The sequence below is a fragment of the Oreochromis aureus genome, linkage group 10 (genome assembly GCF_013358895.1).
Source record: "Oreochromis aureus strain Israel breed Guangdong linkage group 10, ZZ_aureus, whole genome shotgun sequence".
NCBI lineage: Eukaryota > Metazoa > Chordata > Actinopteri > Cichliformes > Cichlidae > Oreochromis > Oreochromis aureus.
In genome coordinates, this window is record NC_052951.1 from 16,899,101 (window position 1) to 16,925,484 (window position 26,384).

Consider the following 26,384-nt stretch of genomic DNA (forward strand, 5'->3'; position numbering starts at 1 on the left):
GCCCCTTCTCCAAGTAAAGCCTCTACCTTGTAGTGGTTTCCCAAAATGTTCCCTTCAACTATTTCAAGCTCATCTGAGTTGAAGGATGGGCTGGCTGACATGTTGATGTGCACTTGTTGAGAAAATTCAACAGAGTTTTGGAAACTGCAGTTGATTTTCTGTGATCTCTTACTTTTCAAGTTTGAAGGCTGCTGAAAGACCACAGGGTTTTGTCCCCTTGTGCTACTCGTGTCAATGCACAGGGAACTCTTAGGGTCGAAAAAGGGATGCCGGAGAACCTCCGAAGGTGTTATGCGCTGGTTTGCATCCAAGGCCAACATCTGTTTAATTAAGCTGACAAACAAACGTTGGCCATTTTCAGGTCCTCGTCCAAAAATCATTACTTGTTCAAGGTCATCAAGGCGTTTAAGTCTTATGTATCGAGTCTCCAGGGATTCATATCCTGTCTCGTACTGAAATTGTTGGTCAGTCTTAAATGTCCAGCGCTGTTGCTTGTAGTTGTCTTCAATGAAATAGTCTTCAGTGTACACGCCAGAATCTAGAACATGATCTGGTGGCTGACCCTGAGTCTCTATGATGAATTTCAAAACATCATAATCTTCATTTCCAGGGTAGAGTGGCACCCCTGTAGCAAGCTCCACAGCTACCAGCCCCAGAGACCACATGTCACTTGCTTCATTAAAAGGAAGGCCAAGCATAACCTCAGGTGCACTATAACCAACCGTCCCCACACGGTCACCAGGCATCACTGCAGACGCAGGACATGCGAGGCCAAAGTCTATAAGTTTGACTTTGACTGGAGACTCATGGCGATTTACAACCATGATGTTTCTAGGTTTGAGGTCAGCGTGCACTATTCCCACAGAACCCAGGTGGGACAGAGCATTTGTGAGTTGACGTAAAATTGGCCCGACTTCACTTATGGGGAGACCCTGGTTATTCGGTCCCGATATATAGTCCCACAGGCATTGATCAAGGAGTTCAAAGTTTAAGCAAACCCGCTCTCCGTCGAGAAAAAGCCGTCCCATTTAACAATGTTGGCGGCATCTGGATCCAACTGTCGCAGCTGCTCCAGGATGAAAATTTCCAGTTTTGCCTGTTGCAGAATATCAGGGCGGCTCTTGTTGACTTTAATAGCCACAGCTCGGTTGGTCTTGGTATCACGACATTTGGCTACAATACCAAAGCCCCTTCTCCGAGGAAGGCCTCTACCTTGTAGTGGTTTCCCAAAATGCTCCCTTCAACTATTTCAAGCTCATCTGAGCTGAAGGATGGGTTAGCTGACATGATGAAATGTGTCGGCTTGGTCGGTGAATTGCTGAGAAATGTGAAATTCTCTCAAAACTTTCCAAAAGGGCTGTGGTTGCTGTCAGGTCTCACGTCCGTTAAGCAGTAAAGTTTAACAGAGCAAAGCTCCTATTTATGGGTTTTGCCTCTCAGCAAGATGATGACATAACAAAGGATCAAAGGCATTCTATTTTGGATAAAAGGCATTCTATTTTTTTCAGTTGAAACACTGAAAAAATAGTGTTTCAACAGGGCAGGCTGGCGTCCTGTGGGAGGCAGAGGTGATTGGGTAAGGATGCAGAGGATAAAATCCAAGAAAACATTTACTTATCGGTCAGCTCATCAGCGAGCAGCCGTAGAATCACAGGTGCAGCTTGGCAGGGGATGGACTCAGGGTGAAGACACAAAATCAACAATGACAACAATGTTATTCTTTATTAGTGTGAATGCTTGAAAAGCACTGCTTGTATTTTTCTCATTTTAACATTTATATTTTTAAAATTATTCAACTTTATTTAAAAAAAAAAATGTATAATATATTTCAATGGAGAGACCCTTCAAATTCTCATTCAACTTACTTCTCTTTAAACTGTATCTACTTTCACATACGTTGACATAGAGCCACCATTCAAACTTTAAAACGAAGACAAGACATTCAACTATTCAACTTGTATTTATCTTTTCAATATCTATTATACTTTTCTTCAGTTCCAGTTTAAGTTTCATGATGTTTTTCACCCGTTTCAGAGTTTATAATGGGTGTGTATGGGACGGAATGTTGCCGCCAGAGTGAGACAGCTCAACTGCTAGAGTGAGAGGAGCAAAAAATTAATCTTAAAATCTTTTTTAAAACTGCTGCTGTGTCCGCGGCGTTTGCTCTACAGGTATGATTTTACCCTCAAAACGTAGCCATCGCTGTCCTCTTTCATCCAATGTGTTTACTATTGTACTAGGTGTTATGGTTCTTTCATAAATGTCACCAATGCACAGCCTCCTCCCTCCAACTCTTCCATAGACTCTAATGTTAAAATGGCTCAGAAGGTTCGTTTGAAAATCAGAAGAGCATGGTGTCTTTCCACTGTCACCATGTCCATATAATAAACTCCACGGGCATGAAAACTGAGAATTTGGTAGACTGGACATTGTTGGCGCCACGGTGAAAGAATTTTGTCAATACGACCTGTACTTTTCATTTGGGAACGATTTGTTTGGGGCTGACTTTTCTGTTCATTTTAAGCAGCAAAAGTGAGGTGCATGTCTGTGTGCATGTGTATGGAGCCATTGGGTGCAGTCACTATAGCAACCAGGCTCACACCTGCCTGCCTAACGAGCTCTCTCTCACTATGCCAAGATTCATCTTAAACACTTCTCTTTCAACTGCTGCTGTGTCCACAGTGTTTGCTCTACAGCCATCATTTTACCCTCAAAACATCGCCATTGTTCTCTTTCCAACACTGTGTCTTTCAAAGCTCAGAGATGTAAACTTTTTAAACTGTGTGGATCCAAGTGGAGGGATCACATTTTAGTCATTCAGTGATTCAAAGAATATGAACTTTTAATATTCATTCAGATGTTTTCTGACTCTAATTTGTTTTTCTCATTTCTTAGGTTTTTCTAATTTACATTTAAATGAACACTTGTACTTTTTGTCATAGAAAACTATTAATATAAATATGAACACCAAGGAGTTAGTTGGCCTGCACTAACTACTGGCATACTATTATTCTGTGGCAAAACCCTGTCAAATCTGCCTTGGTGCACCTGTTGAAAACTGCATCTAAATCCAAGACCCTAACTCCCATCAAAACAGCTTTTTGAACTATGAGGATCCCAAGGAATTGTTCTACACAACAGTGTCTCTTTTATCCTTGTGGTGTCAAAAATGTGATGACAGAAGCAAGTTAAAAAGTGGGGTCTTTCCTGCTGTTGAGACAAACTCCTGACTAAAAATACAATGTGTTTCTATGGGTCAGTTAGAAGGTTATCCTCTACTTTGAGCCACACAATTCAAAAAGTTCAAATCTCTGAGCGTTGGCTCTAGGTCAACGTATGTCAAAGTAGATAGAGTTGGAAGAGGAGTAAGTTGAATGAGAATTTGAAGGGTCTCCCCATTGAAATCCGTTATAATTTTTGTTGAATAAAGTTGAATAATTTAAAAATATAAAAGTTCAAAGTGAGAAAAATAGAAGCAGTAATGTCCAAAAGAAGAGGAATCGAATGGTGGTTGAATGGTTTTTCTAAGTTGAACGGTGTTGAAGGAGATAGTCCATGAAAAACGCACGGAATAGATCATAATAAAATAGAACTAGAAAGTGCATTTTCTGAAGAAACTGTAGTGTGAATGCTTGAAACTGAATGTATGCACTGAAATGAATTAATTGCTGAATTTTAAGTTAAAAATGTTGATTGAGATGAAAATACAGAAATTTTCACCTGAAATCAAAAGTGCCGAACTGCTAAAAAGCTGACATCCACAGAGAAGAAGTTGGAAAATAGTTGAAAATGTTTTAAGTAAATAAACAGAGCAGTAAGAGATGTTTTTCAATTTTTTTTTTTCTTTATTTTGATTTGCTGCTAATGACAATTTTTTATTTGTAGATTTTGTAGTGCTCCCTATAATTTGGACCTCTCACCTGAATTTTTTAAATTTTGTTCAATCCAATTAAATTAAATTAAATTAAATTAAATTCAAGCCCAACAATCAAATGATCCCCCATGAGAGCAAGCACTAGGCAACAGTGGAAAGGAAAACTTCCTTTTAAAAGGAAGAAACCTTTGACAGAACCAGGCTCAGAAAGGGCAGCCATCTGTCATGACTGGTTGGGTGGTGAGAGGTAAAAGAAAAGAAAAATGAGAGCACAATTTAGCTATGTGTTGCTCACATTGCCTAAAATGAACAACATATAGTTTTCTGGACTGTGAAGGAAATCCCTCAAGTCAGTTTTCTGTGAGGTGACTGAAGACTTTGCTGGATGGCCGAGCGGATGCTTTTCAGAAACAGTGCATTTCCTCTCTCGTTTAAATGAACTCCGTCGGGTAAAAAAATGGAGTTGTTGAAAAACCTCAAGCATGGATGCTCAATAATCACTCCAGCAAAGCGGTTGACAGCCTTTCTAATGCTGGCGTTCACGATCTTCCTGTCCTTATTGATTTTGCCTGGATTTCCATATCTCCACACACTTGACGCCGTTGATGGATGAATATACAATTGTCATTGAGGGGAACTCTGAGTGCAGTTGCATCAATTCCTTCTCAATGACAGAAGAAAGTTGATAAGCAGACATGAGTCCCAAATCATTGCCCCCAGCATGGATTACCAATATGTCAGGTGGGCTCTGTGTGGATAGCTCCTCATAAAAACGAGGAAGGACTCCACTCCAGCGCATCCTCCTTTGCCAAACCACTGGACTTTGGCATTAAGTCCGAAATTTTCTCCGAATATCTCTTTTTGCGTCACTCTCGCCTCGCCTGATGTAGCTTGACCCAATGATCCAGACTTTTGTTTCTCCCTTCTGGAGATTGATTCTGTGTGGTCTCTCAGTGGCAATACATGGGAAGCTGTTAGAGAGGCCAGGGTTGAAAAAGGGATGCCGGAGAACCTCCGAGGGTGTTATGCGCTGGTGTGCATCTAAGGCCAACATCTTTTTAATCAGGCTGACAAATAAGCTTTGGCCATCTTCTGGTCCTCGTCTAACCTTCATTATTTGTTCAAGGTCATCGAGACGTTTAAGTATTATGTATCGAGTCTCCAGGGGTGGATATCCTGTCTCGTACTCACATTCTTCGTCAATCTTAAATGTCCAGCGGTTGCTTGTAGTTGTCTTCAATGAAATAGTCATCAGTGTAAATGCCAGAGTCTAGAACATGATCTGGTGGCTGACCCTGAGTCTCTATGATGAATTTCAGATAATCATACTCATTCTCCGCAGGGTAGAGTGGCACCCCTGTAGCAAGCTCCACAGCTACCAGACCCAGAGACCACATGTCACTTGCTTCATTATAAGGAAGGCCAAGCACAACCTCAGGTGCACTATAACCAACTGTCCCCACGCAGTCACTAGGATTCACTGCAGACGCAGGACATGCGAGGCCAAAGTCTATGAGTTTGACTTTGACTGAGACTCATGGCGGTTTACAACCATGATGTTTCCAGGTTTGAGGTCAGCGTGCACTATTCCCACAGAACCCAGGTGGGACAGAGCATTTGTGAGTTGACCTAAAATTGGCCTGAATTCGCTTATGGGGAGACCCTGTTTATTCCGGTCCCGTATGTAGTCCCACAGGCATTGATCAAGGAGTTCAAACTTTAGGCAAACCCGCTCTCCGTCTTGGAAAAAGCCGTCCCATTTAACAATGTTGGCGGCATCTGGATCCAACTGTCGCAGCTGCTCCAGGATGAAAATTTCCAGTTTTGCCTCTTGCTGAACATCAGGCGACTCTTGTTGACTTTAATGGCAATAGCTTGGTTGGTTTTTTGTGTCGCGACATTTGGCTACAATACCAAAAGCCCCTTCTCCAAGTAAAGCCTCTACCTTGTAGTGGTTTCCCAAAATGTTCCTTCAACTATTTCAAGCTCATCTGAGTTGAAGGATGGGCTGGCTGACATGTTGATGTGCACTTGTTGAGAAAATTCAACAGAGTTTTGGAAACTACAGTTGATTTTCTGTGATCTCTTACTTTTCAAGTTTGAAGGCTGCTGAAAGACCACAGGGTTTTGTCCCCTTGTGCTACTCGTGTCAATGCACAGGAACTCTTAGGGTCGAAAAAGGGATGCCGGAGAACCTCCGAAGGTGTTATGCGCTGGTTTGCATCCAAGGCCAACATCTGTTTAATTAAGCTGACAAACAAACGTTGGCCATTTTCAGGTCCTCGTCCAAAAATCATTACTTGTTCAAGGTCATCAAGGCGTTTAAGTCTTATGTATCGAGTCTCCAGGGATTCATATCCTGTCTCGTACTGAAATTGTTGGTCAGTCTTAAATGTCCAGCGCTGTTGCTTGTAGTTGTCTTCAATGAAATAGTCTTCAGTGTACACGCCAGAATCTAGAACATGATCTGGTGGCTGACCCTGAGTCTCTATGATGAATTTCAAAACATCATAATCTTCATTTCCAGGGTAGAGTGGCACCCCTGTAGCAAGCTCCACAGCTACCAGCCCCAGAGACCACATGTCACTTGCTTCATTAAAAGGAAGGCCAAGCATAACCTCAGGTGCACTATAACCAACCGTCCCCACACGGTCACCAGGCATCACTGCAGGCGCTTGGGACATGCGAGGCCAAAGTCTATAAGTTTGACTTTGACTGGAGACTCATGGCGATTTACAACCATGATGTTTCTAGGTTTGAGGTCAGCGTGCACTATTCCCACAGAACCCAGGTGGGACAGAGCATTTGTGAGTTGACGAAATTGGCCCGACTTCACTTATGGGGAGACCCTGGTTATTCCGGTCCCGTATATAGTCCCACAGGCATTGATCAAGGAGTTCAAAGTTTAAGCAAACCCGCTCTCCGTCGTAGAAAAAGCCGTCCCATTTAACAATGTTGGCGGCATCTGGATCCAACTGTCGCAGCTGCTCCAGGATGAAAATTTCCAGTTTTGCCTGTTGCAGAATATCAGGGCGGCTCTTGTTGACTTTAATAGCCACAGCTCGGTTGGTCTTGGTATCACGACATTTGGCTACAATACCAAAGCCCCTTCTCCGAGGAAGGCCTCTACCTTGTAGTGGTTTCCCAAAATGCTCCCTTCAACTATTTCAAGCTCATCTGAGCTGAAGGATGGGTTAGCTGACATGATGAAATGTGTCGGCTTGGTCGGTGAATTGCTGAGAAATGTGAAATTTCTCAAAACTTTCCAAAAGGGCTGTGGTTGCTGTCAGGTCTACGTCCGTTAAGCAGTAAAGTTTAACAGAGCAAAGCTCCTATTTATGGGTTTTGCCTCTCAGCAAGATGATGACATAACAAAGGATCAAAGGCATTCTATTTTGGATAAAAGGCATTCTATTTTTTCAGTTGAAACACTGAAAAAATAGTGTTTCAACAGGGCAGGCTGGCGTCCTGTGGGAGGCAGAGGTGATTGGGTAAGGATGCAGAGGATAAAATCCAAGAAAACATTTACTTATCGGTCAGCTCATCAGCGAGCAGCCGTAGAATCACAGGTGCAGCTTGGCAGGGGATGGACTCAGGGTGAAGACACAAAATCAACAATGACAACAATGTTATTCTTTATTAGTGTGAATGCTTGAAAAGCACTGCTTGTATTTTTCTCATTTTTAACATTTATATTTTTAAAATTATTCAACTTTATTTAAAAAAAAATGTATAATATATTTCAATGGAGAGACCCTTCAAATTCTCATTCAACTTACTTCTCTTTAAACTGTATCTACTTTCACATACGTTGACATAGAGCCACCATTCAAACTTTAAAACGAAGACAAGACATTCAACTATTCAACTTGTATTTATCTTTTCAATATCTATTATACTTTTTCTTCAGTTCCAGTTTAAGTTTCATGATGTTTTTTCACCCGTTTCAGAGTTTATAATGGGTGTGTATGGGACGGAATGTTGCCGCCAGAGTGAGACAGCTCAACTGCTAGAGTGAGAGGAGCAAAAAAATTAATCTTAAAATCTTTTTTAAAACTGCTGCTGTGTCCGCGGCGTTTGCTCTACAGGTATGATTTTACCCTCAAAACGTAGCCATCGCTGTCCTCTTTCATCCAATGTGTTTACTATTGTACTAGGTGTTATGGTTCTTTCATAAATGTCACCAATGCACAGCCTCCTCCCTCCAACTCTTCCATAGACTCTAATGTTAAAATGGCTCAGAAGGTTCGTTTGAAAATCAGAAGAGCATGGTGTCTTTCCACTGTCACCATGTCCATATAATAAACTCCACGGGCATGAAAACTGAGAATTTGGTAGACTGGACATTGTTGGCGCCACGGTGAAAGAATTTTGTCAATACGACCTGTACTTTTCATTTTGGGAACGATTTGTTTGGGGCTGACTTTTCTGTTCATTTTAAGCAGCAAAAGTGAGGTGCATGTCTGTGTGCATGTGTATGGAGCCATTGGGTGCAGTCACTATAGCAACCAGGCTCACACCTGCCTGCCTAACGAGCTCTGTCTCTCACTGTGCCAAGATTCATCTTAAACACTTCTCTTTTAACTGCTGCTGTGTCCACAGTGTTTGCTCTACAGCCATCATTTTACCCTCAAAACGTCGCCATTGTTGTTCTCTTTCCAACACCGTGTCTTTCAAAGCTCAGAGTTGTAAATCTTTTAAACTGTGTGGATCCAAGTGGAGTGATCACATGTTAGTCATTCAGTGATTAAAAGAATATGAACTTTTAATATTCATTCAGATGTTTTCTGACTCTAAATTTTCTTTTGTGATTACTTAGCTTTTTCTAATTTATATTTTAAACATGTTCAGCTACTTTCAACTTCTTCTTCTGTGTGAAGGTCAGTTTTCAACAGTTCTGCAGTTTTGTTTTCAGGTGATAAATTCTGCATTTCTCATCTCATTCAAAATTTTTAACTTAACATTCAGCAATTATTACATTTCAGCTCAAAACATTCAGCTATCAGCATTCACACAGCAGTTTCTTCAGAAAATGCATTTTCTAGTTGCAGAAAGTTGTTGCACAGATGGAAGCGATACAAAGAAACTGGGGAAAATAAAAGATTAACTCTAGGACTAACTTGCCGGTTCAAGAGTGTACAGCCAGTCAGATTTATACAAGACATTCATCTCCGTTAGCTGTTGTGTGGAAGCACGTTATTAGTTAATAACACTGTAACATACGATGTATGTCACTGCTGATTAATACATTTTTAAGTTGAATGAAAAAGGTCTATATTTTTGCAGAATGACATGTAGTGGTTGCTATAAAAGACATTATGTAAAGGTTGATACTTTTACCAAACACACTGAGTACTAAATGCAGGCAGTCTGACTGCGGTAAGAAATCTGTTCATTCATTTCACGGCAAAAACTTGTTAAAATAGGACAATACTGTAGTCATCGGACCATCTTCACCTCCTGTGTAATAATAGATGAAACAACCTATCAGACACACACCAGGGGCGACAAAGAGAATTGTTGTTAAGCCAACTGAACTCATCAGACTTATGGTTCTTACAGTAGGTTTCCTGTGGATCCTTTTTGGATATTTTTTTAAGATGATGTGTCATACATACACTGACAGGACTATTACTATTTAAAGACATATTTGGGCTTACTTTCAAAATATAACTTGAATATTTTCCTTGAATTTATTCATATTTGAGAAGAGAAACAAATAATTACTGCCAAACCATGACGTGACACGACAAACAGCAAGCATTTTGGAAAAAAAAGAAAAAAAGAAAAAAAAAAGAAACTATTGAGGAAGATTAAACCCGGCAAACTAAGGCTTTCAACCAGCTGCCATACTAAATTTATGACAGAAGGGGGCAGAATCAGGTCATTCATATAATTAAATAATCTTGATGTGATGCCTCAACTGGTTTTCCTCATGTTTCCTAATGTGAGACACTCTATTCCCAGGGCGTGTGGACTTTGTGATTGAGGTTCTAGTTCAGCTGGGAATGAACTACAACTAGGCAGTTTGCAGACTGAGCTGTATATATCCACATGTTTTAGTGACTGATGTGTGAGAATGGGGGTGAAAATTAGCTGGACGGGATGACGGAGAGAATCTCTTTCCATTCCCTGGCTCCTGATTTCTTTATCTGGCTCACTGACCTGTGGCCACAGTGATGATCTTGTCTACACGGAGAATTGAAAGATCACCAGATCTCATTTTAGATTGGCCGCCTTTACTCGGTGGCTGCACACTCAACATGTCATTTATGAAGGAGTTTGAGCGCAAACGATTGGGGGAAAGAGGGCAGCAGACCAGTGCATGGGGAAAACCCATTTCATAGCAAATGGACTTTTCGCCCTCACGCAGACACAGACACAGCGTCAGGCACAGCCGCTGAGACCAGTCAGCACTACGCTGTCAGCCCGTGTCAGCTCCCGGTTCCCCGTTTGTCTCTTTATGTCTGTCATCTTTATATCAAGAGACTAAAAATACAGCTGGAGACCTCAAACTGTTCCCTAACTCGGTTCAAGACAAATCAATCAATCACTGGGACATGTCTAATCTTTGTGAGTGTTAATAATCTTAATATCAGTGGTTTGCAAATGCACTGTTACCTCCTCATACATCATTAATCAAAAACAGTTCCTCACATCTTTTAAATACAACAGTACACCCCAAATGCTGTTATCAAACACTCAATATTCTCTGTTATGATTTCAGTGGCCTAACTGTTTCCAGTGAGCTAAACCAGTGGCTATTTAAAAGACAGCAATGGCTTTAAAATAGCAAAGAGAAAATATCAAATGAAGAATTCTGCAGCAGTCTTTTAAAGCATTTATCAAATTTGATGTGTGATCCTGTACCTGCACCCTTTTAAAAAAAATGTCTTGGTTTGAAATCTAAATGAATTTGGAAAATTCAAAGAGTGAGCCTTGCTTCCAGGAGTTTGGTTAAAGACATCCCAATTTGACACCCACTAAAGTGTCTCCCCTGAGTCTTTATGTTCCACAGCCGAGGCAACAGACCGAACTGTATGAACTGCCTTTTGATTGTCTCGTCTCTACAATGGACCTGCTGAAGCCAGCTACAGCTGATAAAGTGGTGGTAGGAGCTATTTATGTTTGTTGATTAAAAAACAGAACTCATCAGAAAATTCAATTACTACGGGGTTTGTATATTTTAAAGTATATTTATTTGTTATTTAATTTATCTTCTTGTTTTGATTAGTTTACTAACTACGTTATTATATAAGAGCAGAGACCAGGAGGCTCTCATATTTCATAGAGCCTGTTAAAGGACCAGCATGCATGAGGGGCCTATTTTTTCCAGAGTAACAGAACCCACAGGACAAACTATTTTTTTTTGTTCTATTGTTTGCTTGCTCACATTTGATAAATAACCCAGAAAACATACAGAACGAGTTTGTAATGGACTTCTTTTGCCCGAGTACGATACCCACAGTGCATCAGTGCCTCTTAAGTTAGGTTTGACTTTGGGGCACAGTTCAGCCTGCAGCTGGCTCGGGACATGGAGCTCAATTAATGTGATTATGAGACTTTTTTTGCTTCTCATAAATATTAAACCAGAGCATCCATTCTGTTTAACTGTGAAATTTTAATTTCATGCTTTAAAGAGCACAAATTCAGGTGTGAAATGAGCTGATCTCTTACCTTTTTAAAAATAAATAAATTTAAGTTTCATCTTATTCGGTTTAGTCAGCATGCAAAATGTCATGTATTGATCTTGGCCTAAGGACTATTCACCCGTTTAAAAACTACAAAAAAAAATTTACTCCTTTCCCCCCTTCAGGAACACATGTATGAGAAATATCTGCAGCAATTAAGCAATTTTCAACCACCAACATTGCAACGCTGGGAGATAACATCTGCTGCATTCAGGGCACTCTGCGGTCGACTCCAATTTAAGAAGCAAATTTCTGCTGTGCCCAGCAGTGATTTTGATTAAAACAGAAAAGCAAATCCATTTGCGATGGCCCTCATACTCCTCCCCCCCATCCCAGCCTGCATCCTAACAAATGGTGAGACACAACCGTAAGCTTTCTCTTGTGTATTACACCATGCACACTCCATTATTCACCCAAGCCTATTTTTCTTTACAAAGCGTGAATTTTATTTATTTTTGGGGGGTTGAGAAACAGAACCAATTCAGAAACAAATGATGCAGACCTTCTCAAATGAAAATGATTAATGCGGACAGGATAGTCAGCTGCTTCTTTGCATTAATCAGTTAATAAAGCACATTTCATAAAGGAAAAAACAAGGACTGCTCTGTTAGTCATGTTGTTTTGGGTGGAAATAATCAAGGAGGCTTGATATGAAGACACAATTTCTGTTTACTTGTTTTTCAAACTGCCACGCTGTCAAAAAGAGAAGCCACATGACAAACGACTGCAAACACGTGACATTTATTTCCAAGATGAAAATCCGTGTTACCGGTGGTTGATGAATCTTATTGATAGCTACTCAGACACATCTCGATGCCAATTTTAATCTAAGCTCTTTGGACGTTTGCCTTGTTTTATCAACACCTGCTTTATCAGTTCATAATCAGGCAGCATTATTCAGTGGAGATTTTCTATATTTATTGTGTGTAGGTGCGCAGTGTGTGATTTCAAGTGGGGAGATGAGTGCATTTGATGCTCGAATGTAACCTGAGAGAGGGCAGCAAAGAGCCATATGTTTGAACAGATTGATTTAACAGTTTCATGCTTTAATCTGAAGATGTGTTGGATCGACTCAAAGACAAATCTGGTCGCCAGTAAAACTGCAGCATCTGTTTGAAGAACACTGCTCTGACAGAAGGTGCCTGATTAGTACGGATAAAGTCACCAGTCACTTAATGAAGCACTTAACAGCATCCTTTGTAGGTATCATTACCAATTCCAGTACGAACAAAAGTAACGCTGCACTGAGCATATGCTGTTGGTCATACGGATTCTTTATTGTCATTTACAAAGATACAAAAGTCAGCTGACTCAGTCGTTTGCTGATCTTTCCCGGGATGTAGATGCTGTGTTGTGTAAATTCATTACTCTCTTACTCTCTCCTGATGTTACTCCAAACTTTTGAACTTGACACAGGGAACATGCGCACGTCATCAATGTGTTTAAATATACTCTCATGTGAGTCACTGTCAGTGGTGGGCCAGAAAATAAAAATGACACACGCTGAGGTGTTTCCTGGGTCTCGAGCGTTACATGAATCTGCCGCGTGAGTCATTATGCCGATGTCGACGAGGAAAAGCAGCATCAGTCTCCTTGTCCTCCCACTCTGTCTCTTGGAATGAGGCGAAGCTCTGAGCCGTGCTTTAGAAACACATTCCCTGCAACACAAGGCAGAACACTATATAAAGATCATGGTTTATAATCAGTGTGCTTTAATAAGGGGTTTTATTGTCACCAAAGCTGCCAACAACATGTCAACTCACCAGCTGGGAGAGAAACTTGACAAAAAAGCATGCAATCTCTGACTCAAAGTCTTGGATTCGATTACAACTTGCACACAGATTCAGTCTTCACACAGACGCTTTGAGCTGGAACGATCTCTAAACTGACAGATGAAAAAAAATCCTAGTGCCTAATTTTCAGCTCTTCACTCAGCCTACATAAACCAATTATATTAAAAAAAAGAAGTGGATGTTAACAAGAGCATGCATTTTAAGCAGTTCTCATTGGCACATGTGCACCTTTGCTATTTTCCAAAAGAAGTGTGATTTTAACCTTAGAAAGCATGTCGGGAAAAAAGGAACTTTACAGATTGATTTCCACCATCTCAGTCCTGTAAACAGGAGGTGGAGTGGCTGCAGTGGGTGAAAAAAAGCCAATCTGACAGAGGTTTCTGAACTGCTGCTATTCTTGGCAGCACAGCGCATGAGTGTAACTCGGATAAAAAGCTGAATGCCCACCAATGTCCTTCCTCAGCAGAAGAGACCCAATATTGACTTTGGTCACAGGAGGTTTAATATTTATTAATTTATTATAAACAATATAGAGGGAATTATGAGTTTGTGATGACACTGTTGACTTGCATAAGGAGAAGTAGGCCACACTTCTACAGTTCTGACCACATTCAACATATAATATAAATGTGACAAGATCTCCGAGTATGAGCAGTGGTGATGAAGTCCTGCAATTCTTTGTAAAGAGAGTCACTGAAAGATTAGTAAGATTTTCAATAGTTGATTATCAAGGTAGCACTGTGACATCTCTGCCCTCCCAAATTCACATCTATCTTGTCAAAGTCCAAAACCAACCAACGCTATTTTATTCCTTTTTTTTAAGTAAATCAAAGACAACCTCATTAAAAACAAAGTGAGCTGACCAAACAAATGGAAGATTGTTCAGGTGGCTGCAATTGACTCAGATCGGTTAGACACAGATTATTAATATCAGGCTGCACTCTCTTTTACTGTCTTAATTGTTCCAAGTTGTAGATTTAACAAGGTGCAGAAAACATTCCTCGGAAAATTTTGGTCCACCTTGACATGATACTATCACACAATTGTTGCAGATTTGTTGGTTCATAACTCTCCCATTCCATCACATGCCAAATATACTCTATTGGATTTAGATTTGCTGACTGATGAGGCCATTTAAGAACAGTGTACTCATTTGAATGTTCAAGAAACCAGCTGACATGATGATTTGACATAATGTATTATCCTGCTGGAAGCAGCCATCAGAAGAACAATACACTGTGCTCATAAAGAGATGGACATGATCAGCAATGCTCAATAAGCAATGCTCAGTTGATACTAACAGCTCCAAAGTGTCCCAGGAAAATATCCCCCCCCACCAACACCAGCTTGAACCACTGAAAATATGCAGGGTGGATCCATACTTTCATATTTATGATAAATTCTTACCCGGCCATCTGAATGCTGCAGCAGAAATCAAGACTCACACCAGGCAATGCTTTTCTACATACCTTGGTTGTAACAAACCTTTACTTGAGATACTGTTGACTTCTTATCTGCTCAAAGCAGTCTGGCCATTCTCCTCTGACCTCCGGCATCAACAAAGCATTTTCAACCAAACGTGAAATATCAAGTGGTACTCAAAGCATTTCTTCTCCCTTTCAGACCATTCTCAGTAAACCCTAGGCTGTGTAGGAAAATCTCAGTAATCAGCAGTTTCTGAAATACTCAGATCAGCCCCTTCTGGGACCACCAACCATGCCCCAAAGTCACCTAAACCACTTTTCTTTTCCTGTTCTGTTTGCTCAGCTGTTTGTCTTTATCATGTCCACATCCCTATAAGCACTGAGCTGTTGCCATGTGATTGGCTGATTAGAGATTTACATTATCAGACAGATAAAGAGTTAAACCTAACAAAGTTTCTGTTGGATGTATATTTGCAGTTTTACATGCAGTTTTCTGCTTTTTATCTTTAGAGGTGTTATAACTAAACATCGTCACTGTGTGACCTCACCAATGATGCAAAATTTTCAGGGATTTAAAAAAAAAGAGAGATAAAAGTGTCCCTGCTTTGACAAATATCCATCTTTCTTTCTTAAAAACTCTTTCTATACAAATATTTCCAAAATTAAATAATTAATTATAAAGGAAAATTAAACCAAACTGTAAAAACAGACTTAAATGACCCAAATTTAATTAGAAATGATTGATCGTAGATCAATTTGTAATGTTACCTCCAGTAAGAATTACCTTGTATTTTCTTGCTCTCTTTGTGGAACCACCCACAGTGACACCCCCTTGAGTATTAGCAGAAATACAGGTGGCGACCAGTGGTAGCCCTCAGCCTCCCAGTAGATGGTTTCAATTTCAAAATCCTATCTTGCCTTGTTCTCAAGTTATTGCATTTGCAAGATTTTCAGAAAACGACCGCTGACCTTCAGGCCAATGTCACTGAGATTTGAACACGTCTGAGATAAAAAGCATAATGATTCATTCTTTTTTCAAGAACTGTATTAATTGCTTAGGCTATTTATGATTTGACAAAAGCAGTCTGACAAGTGTCAACAAGCTTAAAAGAAAGCCCAGAGGTCATTTGCATATTAATACAAAAGATGGAGAACATGTGACCTTAAATCACCTTGAGGATCAAAGTATTTCTAATATTAAAAAAAAGAAAAAAGAAAAAGAGCTGATGCATGGACAACATAAGAACTCACCTGCAGTCTGAGCCGGGTTGATTCCTATTCCATCTGCAAGGCAAACATTAAAATGAGAATGTAAACAGAAAATGCAGAAAATACAAGAAAGAAAAACTGTTATCCAAAAGACAAGCAAAGAAATAAGAAATAAAATGTATTCAATAACTGGTTCATTTGCAATAACAGTTCACTCAGCAGCAAAACTGACAGCAAAGAAATCTATCTGGAACAATGACAGACGAGCCATTTTTCTTTTGATAAAGCTAAAACTTCTTTGAGCGTATCATCACTTCAGTCATTTTAACACAAACCTTATCTTTATGTTATCTGTCAACACAATATGTCCCCAAGAAAGTAATCTTTCTGTGATTTAAAATACAATTAAGTTCACTAGTCTAACACTGTCAGAACAGAGCAGAAGAAAACGACGTCACCAGCAATCTGCTGTTCGATTGCTGGAGTACAATGAAAAAGCCAACAATTTTTCTCCTAACACCCATCAAGGCAATTTAGCGTCATTTGCTCTGGTAATTTCTAAGAGTGTATAAGATCAATAAAGTGTTGTGTAACTGGATGAATCCAGCTGAAAATTTAGGCTCGGGTTATTTCAGACATCCATCTGTTGGGTAGTTGTCGCAAACGGAAGTGTCAAAAGAAATAATCACGTTTCACCTAAATATGGAAGTAAAAATAAAATTTTTGAATTGCACTACTTTACAACTTTGACCTCTATTTCTGTTTTATACACACACTAATTAGATGAATCCCCTCTAAGGTGAAGCTTCAGACTGATCTACTTTATACAGATCACACAAAGATTATACTGGGTCTTAACACAAACTGGGAGAAGCTATGCAAAACTTCTGCTAGTGGAGAATGCAGGATTCAGTGTTACTGAGTCCTGATGGCCTAAAACCGATATGCTCTAAAGGTAGCAAGTAAAACAAAGATTAATTTAGCAATGAAAACCTCAGAAAGTGGACTTAAATTCAACCTTTTTTATAAGGTGCTTGTGAAATTACAGACACCTCCCATTTACTGTCATAAGAAATACAGTCGGTGAAAAACTATTATAACAACAGAAACAATGGAAAGTTTAGGAAATATTTTATACTGATCTGTGTTGGCTTAAAAATAGTCAAAATACTGACAGAACATTATCTTAAATTATTTTTACTTAAACACTCAGCCACTTTATTAGTTACACCTTACTGGTACAAGGTTGACGTTCAGTTTTATTTGCTGTGTTATCCTGTTTTAAGCAAGAAGATTTATACACTGCTGTCACAAAAGGGAGGGTGTGATCAGCAACAATTACTCTGGTAAGCTGTGGCATTTAAACAATTTAAAGGAAAGAAATTATGCCCCACACCATCACCATGACTAGCCTGAACCTTTGATATGAGGCAGGAAGCTTCAGTAATGTTTATACCAACTCCTGACTGCATCAATTTAACATTGCAGCAGAAATCCAAAATTGTAAGATCAGGTGTCATTCTTCCAATCTTCTGTACAATTTTCTTGAGCTTGTGTGAACTGCAGCGTCAGCCTTTTTTTCACAGCTGATAGACCCAGTGTGGTCTTCTGCTCCTCTCAAGGATCAACTTGTCACGCTTTCAGAGATGCTCTTCTGCATTTCTTGGTTCTAACAAGAGATTATTTGAGTTACTTTTGGTTTCCTATCAGCTAGTAGAAATCTGCCCATTTTCCTTTGGCATTTTCACTCAGAGACACCCCGCACCCAAATTCTGATCCTTATTTTGAACTTCAGCAGGTCCAGTCTTGACCATGTCCACATGCCTAAATGTATGTTTGATGAGATATTCCCATTACATTATGTTTGCTTGCTTTTGGTGATCAATATATCATTATATGTGACTTGACAGTACTTCAAGCATCAGCTTATTTCCAGACTCGCTCTGTAGTTCAAAGACCACAGAAAGCACGCCTTCACTTTGATGCAGCTTCCACACATCCTTCCAGCTTTTTGTTGATTTCAAACCTGCCTGTCAAAACACTTGGCTTGTAAAAGAACGAGACTTACTATAAGGACCCATAAAATGATTCCTAATAACTCTAGTTCACTTTGAACATCAAATAAATAAATAAATCAAATTCTGTGTACTCACCATTTGTTATTATTGCACTGGTTGCTGACGGCACTTTAAACTGGAAGAGAAATTGAAGCAGATACCAATGTTAACATTAAAAGTGAATTTCTCAACAGAAGTTACCATTTGACATTTCAGCAGCACAAATCCATTCTAGTTAAATAATCAGGGACATGTTGCTCCCATATTTCACTTGGCCTGAAGACAAAGTGTGAAACTAAAACTACCATGAAAGACAGCTTTATCTACTGAGTCAGCGCGCTGCCGTTCTCTGACTTTATTGGGTAACAATTTCAAAATAGAAGCAAGAGCTACTACACGATGTCTTCACTACCATAGTGAGTAAAACAAGCAAAAATGAAAAACTGTTTTGTTTTTGTCCTTTGTCTCCCAACTTTCACGCTTGTCAGACACACAAGTGTTTTGCGGTTTCACACAAAAATGCACCTGCACACACACAAACACACACACATTCAAATATACACTTTAGAGAGGGCCTGTGGGAAAGATAGCCACGCTTGAATTTCTGGAAGAAAATCACTCAGCACGGTTACAATACATGTCCTACTTCAGTGTTCGGCAGAAGAGGATGTGGGCTGCTGGGGATTTGCTGCAAACGGGTGGAGGAAGCAGTCTGTCTCCAGGGAGATAAGGTTAGCAAAGTGCTGCTCACTAAACTACTGGCAGGTAGCACAAGCAGCACACATGAAACAGTTTGATCAGAGACAAATGGGAGGTGATGAGCTTTGTTTTTGTGGCAGAAAAAAAAAAAAAAAAAAAAAACTCCTAAAGGATTAAATATAGCATATAAATGAGTTTGAACCACCCGCCTGGTTGGTTGGTTTATGATAAAATATTTGACATTATATCTTTAAGGAAATAAAATCATTTTATTCTGCCAGTTGAACCATAATAAAGAAAATGTAAAATATAAAGCTACTAACACAAAAGCAAAATCTGTGTTGATTAATAAATAAATGTAACTGAACTTACTACAAAATACCAACAGTATAATTCCACTCATTCCTTCAAATTCAATTTTATTCATATAAAATTGAGTGCTTGAAAAAAGTTTCTTCCTATTTTCATTCACTCTTAGCAGAAATGTACAATTTGTAGTCGAAGTAGAATACACAGTCCTTGACGAGTAAGAGCAACAAGGCAGCAAAATGAAGCCACTCCAGGAAACTACTCCCATGGCTAAGTTACTCAAAGGCTAACATTGTGGGAAATCAATGGTGAAATCTTTGTACTTCTACTTAACCATAACTGTATTCTCCTCAAAGTAAATTAACTTCTAGCAGCAGGTATGTTCATTGCATGCAAATTTGGACATCCCAATGTGAAAATTATGTTCCATTAGTTTCCTGGTTTGTAACAGAATAAGATTAATACCCTGTCAACACACTGAAAAGGAGCACATCTGCAGCCGCAGCTTTACTCATTCATTAGGGTGATTTAAGCCGCAGTACTGCTGCGTGTTTATGCACAGAAAAGGGAAGAAAATACACTTCAAAGGCCAAAGAGAGGCTTTCGGTGACAGCAGACGGCTCTATTGATTAAAATATAAGTGAACCCGTTGTGTCAGGCTGAAAAACGTGGCTGAAAAACACATCCAGTGCCTGAAACACTTACTGCAACAAGACTTTATTTTAGTCTATTAAAAGGTACAATTGTTTATACTAGAATTTTGCAACTATAAATAGATAAATGTTGAATAAATGTTGCAAGGGTATGTCACAGTCAAAACCATCAAATATAAAACTGTTTGTAAATTATCTGACATATATTTTCACATGTACTATAGATCTGTATTAAGCTGAACAGCATTACTGCGCAATGCAATTATTCCACCGTAGTCTTGCACAAAGAACAATGAGAAACAGCTTACCTCCTCAGCTGCAAACTTCAAAACCGCTGTGAATGGTGTGCTCTCTGGGACACTTAGTCTGTAACAGACATATTAAATGGGATTTTAAAAATGCTCTAAAATAACATTTTTATTTTATAAAATGCCGACTATTTTACAGTCTTGTGAAGAAGAAGGTTTACATGGATCTATGTAGTCCAGTGAAGAACTAACTACATCCTTACTGCTTGCATAGGAATTAAGAGGGTAAAGAGCAACCAGGTGCTACAAATCAAATGCACTTTAACTTATCAAATGTGAGCAAAGGTTCTTCTCTCTAGAAAGAACATGGTAGCGAAGGTTTGCAAAGTTGTATCTGAACAAACTACAAACATTCTGGAAAAATGTCCTTTAGTTAAGACCAAAGTGGAGATGTTGCCCATAATGCACAGCACCACGTTGGGCAAAAACCAAACACAGCATTTCAGCACAAACACCTCATACCAACTGTGAGTACAGAGGTGGTTTGCAGACACTGGACCTGGACACCTTGCAGTCATTGAACCAACCATATTTTGTATACAAAAATATTCAAGAGTCAATTGTGAGGCCAACTGTCTGACATCTAAAGCTTGGCTCAACTTGGGTCATGCATCAGGAGAATGATCCCAAGAACAGCAGCAAATCTACAACAGAAAGCTAAAAAAGAAAAAAATAACTGAGTTGCAATGGCCCAGTTACAGTTCACATCTCAACATACTGAAATGCCATGGCTGGTCCTTAAGAGTGCATAAACAGTTACACATACAACACTGTCAGGTGGATGCTTCTCAAATGAATTCTGCAGAGTAGTGTTCAGTGGGGACCAGAGATCTCCCAAGGGCAACCCAAAAACCACCAGACTCTTTACACAGATGTGAGAGTTTTTTTAAATAAATAAATAAAAAAAAAAAAATCAAGGCCAGAAATGCAATTGCCAAGTAAGGTAATGCAGTGGAGGTGAGCTCTAAGAGGGTGAAAATCAATCGATGTAGTCAGCACTGCAGTAAAAAGAGAAAGAAGCTAAGCTTAAGCTGAATCTTCAGCCTATGTGTGAGAGTGAAAACCTGGGAGATTATAAAGATGACCTCAGTGTGTTAACTGAGAGCCAGTGGTAACTTTTTTTTGAATGTCTGACAGGGCTAATGCGATACCTCATTATCATCACCATCCCTCTGCTCAAGCCATAACATTATTAGCTCCAGCGAGGTTTTCTCTGACCTCATTAAAGAAAAGACGCTCTGTCAACATGTTAAAGTAACAACGGTCTCCAGTATTTTACATCTAATTATTTGAACCTACTCATTTGAATCTTTGTTGGAAATTATGACCATGCATTATGTGGCAAAAATACCACTGAAAACAAAACACTCTGCAACTGCATCTTGTTTAAACCTCAATTCTACAAAGTGCACATCTCTTGAAAACCTTGTGTAAGACCTTAAATTAAGACATTTGGGATTTTTTTTATTCTTAGCCTCACTATTTGTTTTTTTTCATTAGATTAACCATGAAAGAAAATTCAACTTATATATTAATCAACTTATAATTTACAGCTTAATACTAGGGTTTAGCTGGGTTTCCAACCAGAATGGAAAATCTTTAATTTACATAAATTCTAATCTTGCTTTCAAACTCTGCTTTGTAATAATATAGTTAAAATATAGGGATTTCATTTGGTGCTGCTTACAAAAATGATTGTCATATAATATGATTTTAAGATGTTTTGATTGTATATATTTTTTAAGAAGTTAGCACACATTGATTTGCTACTAATGTCAAATTAGTCCCTAAAAGGTCAACAAAAGCTCAACAATTTAAGTGCTTTGAGATAATGTGATAGCAGGAATGTTATGCCCATATACACAAAACCAGATGACATAATCCAGTATGTAAAACCAGTATATAAAACAAAGCCATTATACCTTTTGTTAATCTAATAGGCAGGAAACAGTGAGACTTCTTTTATGTAAGGTGGCACACACTGCTTTCATTAACTACATGTGGACCAATCATGGCTTACATTTTAGTTACTTTTAGTTTTAGTTAAATAAAGAAAATGTAAAATTCTTTATTCAGAAAAAATGGTTTTATTTAGGGGTTAAAGTGAGATTCGGCAGGGGGAGGATCTTAGAATTAAGTCACATAATGATTTGTTTGTGAGCTCCAGTAGATTTTTCTTTGTGTATACACTTTGATCAAATGACCTGTGCTGCTACTCTATGCTCTGCTCTAGTTATATGGCTGATTGCTAACTCCTAGACACAAAGCTAAAGCTAACAGGTAGAAGGTAAAATCCAGCGAGTGAATCACCTTAAATATGAATTGATGTTTGTACCCTTGATGTAACCTAGTAACAGTACTCAGGAAGCAACCAACCCAACACGTTGCATCATTCTAAATTCTACCACAATATTGCAAACTAATCAGTTTACCCTGCACTAAACTGCCTGGTATTTTATGCAACCTTTGAATAACATAAATTTAATACACTTTTTTAGTTTTGCAAGCTATTTCATGAAAGCATTGATTCAGCAAAACATTATTTATATCTCATTTCAAAAATTATTAGAAATAAATGAGGACATTGCATGTAAGATTTAAATTTCCAGTCTATAAAATTTCACCTGCTAAGCAGTGCTTAACTTTGAAAATAATGTCATTCTCCTCTCCTGACATTTATTTGTCTGTGTATCAGTCTCAAAGATTTTTTTTCTCAGCTTGTGAGAGAAAGCAGCTCAGAGACACGAACAGCATGGAAACAGTTTCCGTTTGTGTTGAGCTGTTTGAAATGTTACATTTGAATTTACCTGGCACTTAAAAAAAGCATTAATCTGTTTATGTAGCTAGACTGCACCACGATTGCAACTTTTTGTCTGCCCCATGAACACATCACAGGGATGAGAAGAATGGAAAAGGATGTGTTGAGGCTGTAAGTGGGCTGTGGGAAGTCATTATTTTCTTATTACTGAGCAAGTATCTCCGTGATGACACTGGAAGCAGCACCAGACACAAAAAATTACCTCATTTACTAATAATCTGCCGAACCTGTCGAACCTCAAATTTAATTACTCATTAGATCAAGGTGCTACAAAGCTATTCAGCTCCACCTTATTCCCTGGTTTCATTCATGTGAATACATTCATAATAAGCTATTTAATAATCTATTTAAATAAGACCTGAACAAGATTTTTTCCAGTCTTTTATTGTTCATGCTACCACTTTATATTGCACTAAAAAACCCCAAAACAAACAAAGATAAAACAAATCAGCTGCAGAAATGGCAAAAATTGATTCAACTACGATTTCTGCATGAAATCCATGAAGGATTTCAGGTAATTTGTCAGAAACCTGAAGTTCAACTAGAAATGGAAATGGATCTGCTTGATACGCCCAAGTGTTGTTCAAACAGAAGAACCAGAGTATTAGAAAAAATATTGAAAACCTAGATTTGAATACTTGGTTCAAGAATACAGCTTAAAATTTGAAACTCTGTATCAAAAGCTATTGAATATTTGCTTTTTTCAATTTCATCAAATTATCAAACTCATAACAATAATACTATAAAAAATAGATTCGCTAAACTAACTTTTTCTAGATTAAAAAAAGACTTATACTCTGAATTAGCATTCTAAGCAGAGTGTTTTTGTTAAACATGCCTGTACTTGACTATGACAAAGACTTGGATTATAAAAAGCACACTGTGCCTTTAAGCAATGCAGAGTCAAACACCACAGCCATAACAGTCTGTCTGAAGGCTTAATGTTAAAAGGTCTGATTTACATTTAGCCTTGGCCACAATGATTCCCGTTTCTGCTCGTCCTGTCCATATTCTGATGTGAATTTATCCTGCATATAGCAGGGACGTCAACGCCATTTTAAAATGTAGGGCCCCAAACAGCCAACTTTTATTCAGTTTTTATTCATTCAGATATTTTATAAAAAACTACAGAGTCATTGTAAATAATGGAAAACGAGAAACTTTTCTGTCATTTAATTATTTATCTATTACTTAACTACTTTGATGTAGTACGAATGGCGGTTATTAATAGGAAAAGCTGTAAAACTTGTAGAAATACAGTTAAAAGTTTAAAATCAATTTAATAATACTTTTATGACTCTGGCTGTTTGTCAGGATTCACATATATTATACAAATTACTTTAATGAGTGCCATTCCCATTGATCACGACCTAAAGATAGTCAGTTTCATTCATAACAGACTTCATAAAATGCTGTGAAGCCACACTACAGAAAACGGAAGCCGACTGTGATTACAGTGTCAGCATCGGCACTAGCAGATGTTCACTCATTCCCCACGTTTTTACGTTGCTTAGTAAAAAAACTACAAACACAAAATATCTGCAGTAGCCGTGAAATGTTAACTAAACGTTAAATAAAGTCGAAAATGTAGCTGGCTGAGAAATTAAAGCGGTGACTGCTGAGCTGTCAGTATACTCACACTTTGTATGGTAGCCGGGGGTCCGACGTCAGGGTGATTTTAAACGTTACTTTAGACCTAATGAAGAACACACCATTACAGTTGTTAACAGACGGATACACGTGAATGAATATAAAATATGTCCATGTCAAAATTTCACGAAAGTCCAAAAACTCACATCTTTATGGGCGAGGCGACTCCGCTTGATATCTGTTTATACAAACCCGGAAGTCAGAAGGACCCTCACGTACACGTCATCCATCTGGTGCCAATTTTGAGAAGTAAATGTATCTATTTTAAAGTTTAATAGTTAGCTAAGATTTTTTTTTATAAATGACTAAATTTTTTCAGTTAAATTGTGCATTATTATTCAAACATAATCCATTGTATGTCCTATTAACGGACAGGCATTCATAGCAAATAGCTAACCATTACCGTAAAGGTTATAAACAAGACGCAGTTACTTCTGTGAGGCGCACTGACATCTTTCAGCACTGTTATTCAACTCAATCCAGGTTCTTGACGTTAAACAAACATAACCCTCATTCAGATTGGAAATTTGCTGCTTGACATGATGTTGTTGGGAAGAATTTAATAATTAAAAAGAAAATGATTAAATCCAGTGCTTCTTTTGGTGAAAAGAAGCATCACCTTTAATTTTAATTAGTTTGTTTCATGCATACAATTTAACATTTACAGAAATCTGAGATTTTTCATACTTTGCACACCTTTAGGTATCCCACTGTGCTTTGGGGATTTTCTCCCCCTAATTTTAACAATGTGATATAGCTTTTGGTGGATTAAAAAAAAGCTTTCCAAACTATGAACAGTCTGTACCAGTAAGAACTACCGTCTCCCTCAGAAAACACTGTTGCACCACTGTCATAATGCCCGCCTAGTGGTTAGTTTGGCAGAACCTCAAACAAAGAAAACAGCTTCATGTCCTGATGAAGCCAGCTGCCAGAAAGCCAGAGCTGCTTTCACTAAATCGGTCTCTAAAGAGTAAAAGCTATGAGCAAAGCAGAGGAACTGTTTGGCTGTAATAGTGAATCTAAGAGTCTTCATGTACTCCAGCAGAACCTCTGGATTGCTTTTATTTTTGATGAAAATGGCCCCACTACAATGGCAAAATCTCAATATATGTTTGATATTAGAACCACTAACAAACTGTATGGTAAATGTGGCTAACAACTACCTTATTTCCTACTTCTTGTGCTCCAGCATACTTTATACTTTGGAATTTTGTGACATTAAAATACAGCCCGATAATACTTTGGAATTTTATTCCCAATAATATAACAGTTTCTATTGTCAAATAACATACACATATAAAATAGTAACACATATCACTTTAAGATTAATGTAAACCAGCCTTCATCTTAAGCCACTTTCCGACCTGTTGCTCTGAATTAGTAAAGTTCCTAATGAGTCTAACAAAAATAAATCCACATTCACATCCAAACTGAAGGCAAAGACTACAATTAAAGCTGATTTTGCATGCAAAATATGCTAAAAGAAAGGTAGAAGTGACTTAACGTGTCTTCAGTGTGGTTAAAGAAAAAATTGGTTGTTAGCTATAAATAACCTTTTCTTTTCTTTTCTTTTCTTTTCTTAGCCTCTTTCCTGGCACTTCTGGTACAGTAGTAAGAAAAAGTAGGTGATACACTGTAGGCAGTGAAATGACAACCAGCATAAAAGATGGCAACAGACTCAATGACTCAGAGTTCCAGTGCAGACACTCAGGCAAACACCTCTGGGATTCAGTGACGAGTTTTTCACAGGAAAATGTAGAAAAAAGAAGAAGTTTACTAAAAAAAAAAAAAAATCACAAACAATTAAAACTTTCATAGTAATGTATCATGGAATATAGAGGAATGTTCCGTGTGAGGAAATGAGAAACAGCACAAGGATGCCTGAAAAGGAAAACCCCA

At 38.5% G+C, this 26,384-nt stretch overlaps 1 protein-coding gene across 1 annotated transcript; it reads right to left on the reverse strand.

The window, feature by feature from the left end:
* Positions 1–12,216: 12,216 nt before the first annotated feature.
* ufm1 (ubiquitin-fold modifier 1) lies at positions 12,217–24,777 on the reverse strand. The gene is made up of 6 exons (XM_031743804.2): positions 24,632–24,777; positions 24,475–24,531; positions 20,018–20,075; positions 18,145–18,184; positions 16,034–16,066; positions 12,217–13,223 (listed from the first exon to the last, which is right to left on the reverse strand). Coding segments are annotated over exons 1-6 (264 nt in total). The 5' UTR covers positions 24,634–24,777; the 3' UTR covers positions 12,217–13,149.
* Between the last annotated feature and the right edge of the window lie 1,607 nt (positions 24,778–26,384).

Excerpts from the sequence above, each read along its gene's own strand:
- ufm1 (XM_031743804.2), bottom strand. Across the intron at positions 18,185-20,017 it reads TGAAGTTTGCAGCTGAGGAG|TTTAAAGTGCCGTCAGCAAC; the intron begins GTAAGCTGTTTC and ends TTTCTCTTCCAG. Across the intron at positions 16,067-18,144 it reads CAGTGCAATAATAACAAATG|ATGGAATAGGAATCAACCCG; the intron begins GTGAGTACACAG and ends TTTGCCTTGCAG.